The sequence below is a fragment of the Alosa alosa genome, chromosome 18, assembly GCF_017589495.1.
Source record: "Alosa alosa isolate M-15738 ecotype Scorff River chromosome 18, AALO_Geno_1.1, whole genome shotgun sequence".
NCBI lineage: Eukaryota > Metazoa > Chordata > Actinopteri > Clupeiformes > Clupeidae > Alosa > Alosa alosa.
In genome coordinates, this window is record NC_063206.1 from 15,004,978 (window position 1) to 15,008,693 (window position 3,716).

The 3,716-nt window shown below is 43.0% G+C and overlaps 1 protein-coding gene across 2 annotated transcripts in view; it reads left to right on the plus strand.

Annotated features, from left to right (window-relative positions):
• Positions 1–1,045: 1,045 nt before the first annotated feature.
• The window catches only part of unc5b (unc-5 netrin receptor B), a 57,308-nt gene continuing 54,637 nt past the window's right edge, over positions 1,046–3,716 (plus strand). For both annotated transcript variants that reach the window (XM_048270200.1, XM_048270201.1), the window contains exon 1: positions 1,046–1,720. In XM_048270200.1, the coding sequence (XP_048126157.1) occupies positions 1,633–1,720 (88 nt within the window). In that variant the 5' untranslated portion in view covers positions 1,046–1,632. The remainder of the gene's footprint in view (positions 1,721–3,716) is intronic.

A 3,716-nucleotide genomic window follows, 5' to 3' on the forward strand; every position in this document is an offset into this window, starting at 1 on the left:
TTGACATGACACACACATTATCTTCCAGACTGTAATCGCAAAGCAGATTACTCAAATAAGCCCATTTCGCCACAGACATATCTGTGATCCATCAGGGGATATGTGTGGTGGTTGCAGACATGACGATACCACAGTATGGCATGGTGAAAAAAACCTTCCATTTGCATTGGTCAACAAGTAACAGGGCATTTATGTATTGTTGGAACAAAGTTGTGGTCATCAGACCCAACCTGTGTGTCGAAAGTGCCAAACAGAATGTTCCAAATAGCGGCATCGTAGACTATTCTATTTCTGTTTCAATAAACACACTCTTCCACCCATGCCTTTTAATCGTCAGTATCGTAATTTCATGTCACTCACCGCTGTGGTGGATAGCCATCTTTGTATTTTTTAAATAATTGGCCCCCGGAGGCTTCAGGAGAGGTAGAGGTAATGGCGCCCTCCTGTGGCGACGCACTAGTCCGTATGGCGAAGCATTCAGGCTCAGGGTTTTTTTTTTTTTACAGTAGGCTAGTCTGAATCAGTATGTCGGACTGGAACCTTAAGGACCTCCATGCTCAAATCACAAAAGTATATTTATGCTCCCGAAATGCACAAGAAAAACAATAGCTCAAAAAAAAAGGTCTGGCAGGCTGGCATATGGTGACAGAAAGGCCAAAATGTCCAATTTAACAGTGGAAAACGCAAAAATAATGGACAGTCTTACAATACCCCATTCTTCTACCAAGGGCGTTAGCTCTAAAAATAAACAACATAAAATCAGTTATCTGAATTTATCTCAAACAATAAACCATTCATCAAACAAGCAACACTGACTCATTCACCACACGCGTCCTGATTTGTTTAATCCATAGAAGTCCGGTTCCGGGTTTTGTGTGTCTCAGATATCGCTGTTCCCTTCAGTTCTATCTCCTCACACTACTGCATGCGCTTTCGATGGCTGTTGGGTGATGCCAAGCGATTGGTTGGTAGGGAGGCTGGCGTTTCGATCCAAGGCTCATATCCGTGTCCGTGTTTACACCTTGGACATTCAGCGACTGTAGCAAAGCCAGCACCAGAATGATGAGGGAACGGAGATAACAGTTGGGAGTTGTAGCGCTGTGAATGCAGCAGCATTTGTCTTTAATCACAAAGTTATTGGGTGTTCTGATAGGAATTGCCTTGTCGTTGTTTGCATTTCAACCTGGAATATTTAATCCCCGGAATCAGATTATCCTGGAGTTGTGACAAATCTAACTTTCCTCGACTTCTCTAACCACGGACACCACACCATACGGCTATTGCGCGTTCTATTTCGGAGGGAAGAGTTTTTGTGATTTTGTGTTTTCTTCTCTATATTTTTTCAAGTTATATCTTGCATTTTTGCCAAATGTGTGCATCTATGTGAACTTGTTCTAAAAGGAACTCTGTGCTTAGTAAAATTAACTCAATCTAAACTGGCCGTCAACGCATGTCAGTGGACTTATTGAAGACAGCCTACTTAACGTGCTGTTATCCAGGTCAATATTTCCAAAAGTGAAACATTAGAATTTTGCGTATCTGACATCGCTTACGAAGGAGAGGAGTGGAAAAGCAAGGCAGAGTTGCCGGAGAACGTCTGGGAACATTCAGCAGTGGCTCTACCGGGAGAAGATGTTCTCTGTGCGGATACAGCGCTGCTCGGGTCCCATTCGTCTGCTGGTCCTTATCGTAATATGTGGAACTCTGATTTCCGACACAGGTAAGGACACGCAATTCGCAGAAGTTGTGACTAACAGTTAGAATGATGAATTCCAACAATAGTAGGCTATGTAAGCCGACCTTACCATATTATACCTTATTCTGCGTTGCTTTTAGCCAGTGCGATGGTGAAGTAGCCTATCCGAATTGTTTCGTTTCTGTAGTCCATTTTATGTTCGTTTAGCTGTTTAGATTAAACATATTTATCAGACTCACAGTCGCCTGTCCGTCGCCCTACCCGAAAGCACTCGGGCGCACTCCTCATTCAGACAGATAAGTCGTTTGATAAGAGACTCATTTAGCAGGGGTGTCTCTCCAACCCTCACCTTTTAGATTAGATCTGAATGCCTTAAGGTTTGATTAGAAACTGGTATGGTCAAAAGGCTGTGCATTTCACAGATGACAGATCGCCTTGGTAACTTGCCATTATAGAAATGTTTTTATTGACGTTGGCATGAAGGTGTATTTATGGTTGTTCTGATTTTGGGAATTACTTTGTGAGGTTATCTTTTCTGAAGTAGGCTAATGGCAGTTCAAAAGTTACGGTTTTGTTTTCTTTAAATATACACAAATAGTCATCCGATAGCCAGGCCTGTAGAGTGTTTTGGTCATGTTTTCACAAAAGGCTTACAATTAATTGTGCCATCTCAAATCAGTGATGTGTCGCATGAATGCGCACTCCGATTAAAACAGGCTGTTTAATGAACTCTTACAACATATTAAACGGCGCACGGTAAATGGATCAAACTTCTCTGGATAGTTAATTTAATATGCAGCCTATTTAATCCTAGGTTAAATCATCCGAGTAATTTGAATTAAAGTCAGGAATAAAATGGGAATAATGCCCTGTCATTGGAATTGCAGTTTTGTTGAATTTCTCCTGTTTGACTAGTTGTATTAGGCTATTCGTCATCTGAGAGAAAATGTGCTGTGTTGTTCCGTCAGTCACCCCACCACAACCCCACCCCCTCCCCCTCGCATGGAGTAATTACATTTTTTTATTTCGTGTGTGGCTTCTAGACGCAAAAAAGAAGAAAAAACATCAAATTTGCTGTTATAAGAGCCGCAAAACATCAGTCGCGTGTGAGCCTGGGGACTGGTGTTGTCTGTTGCGCGCTGGATTTTGACCTTAATTTGTTTACGTAAAGTTACAGCAGACCGCATATTGACTTTTCCTTGTCACACAGTTGAAACTTCGACTGTTGTTGTAAAGTGTTTATGAATATAGTTCAAGTATTGCTGTGTGTGCGATGGCGGTTCTTTACATCACGTGTGAAGTCTCTCCACATGTTTTAACGGTTACCTGCATACTGGGTCGTTGTTGATGGTGCAAATCTGCTAACAAGACCCCCTCTTGCGTACTCGAGTATCCAAATACTGGTTGTTACCAGACACATTGTCAGACCGATAGGTAACCCGATTGGGCAATCGTTGTCTGTTGATTGTCTGTTGTGGCACAGGCAGTCACGCTAAGCACCTCCTTTTTGGGTCGACATTTCTGTTGTCTGGCGCACTGGGCACACTGCCTTTTGCAATCTCTCTCCTTTCGTAAACAGATTGACGCGAATGGAGCAATCGAAAGGTTTAGTGGATTACCGTTTCTGCTTAAAAACGTGGACTGGAAAGACAATGCCTTGTATTGTTCAAGTGTGTGTGTGTGCCTACTTTGGCGAGGAAACGCACCTAACTTGTCAGTCCAGCAGTTGTTCTGAGATTAGTACCGCAACTCTGGTCACAATATCAGGCTCCACAGATACTGCTACTCCGCCACCTCCCCTACCCTATTCCCTTTTCTGGTTCGTGTAGTCCCAGGACAGCCATCAGAGCAAAGCTGCTTATGGTTATTAAGAGAGAGACTGTTTTGAAATCCTTCACATGAGAGTCAAGAGAAGCAGTGAGAGCTGAGAGAGGCAAAAACGAAAGGGGGGAAAAAACATAAACCGTGAGAAATACCAAAGTCCTGCTCCAGTGTCCAACCACAGTAGAGGACCCACGGG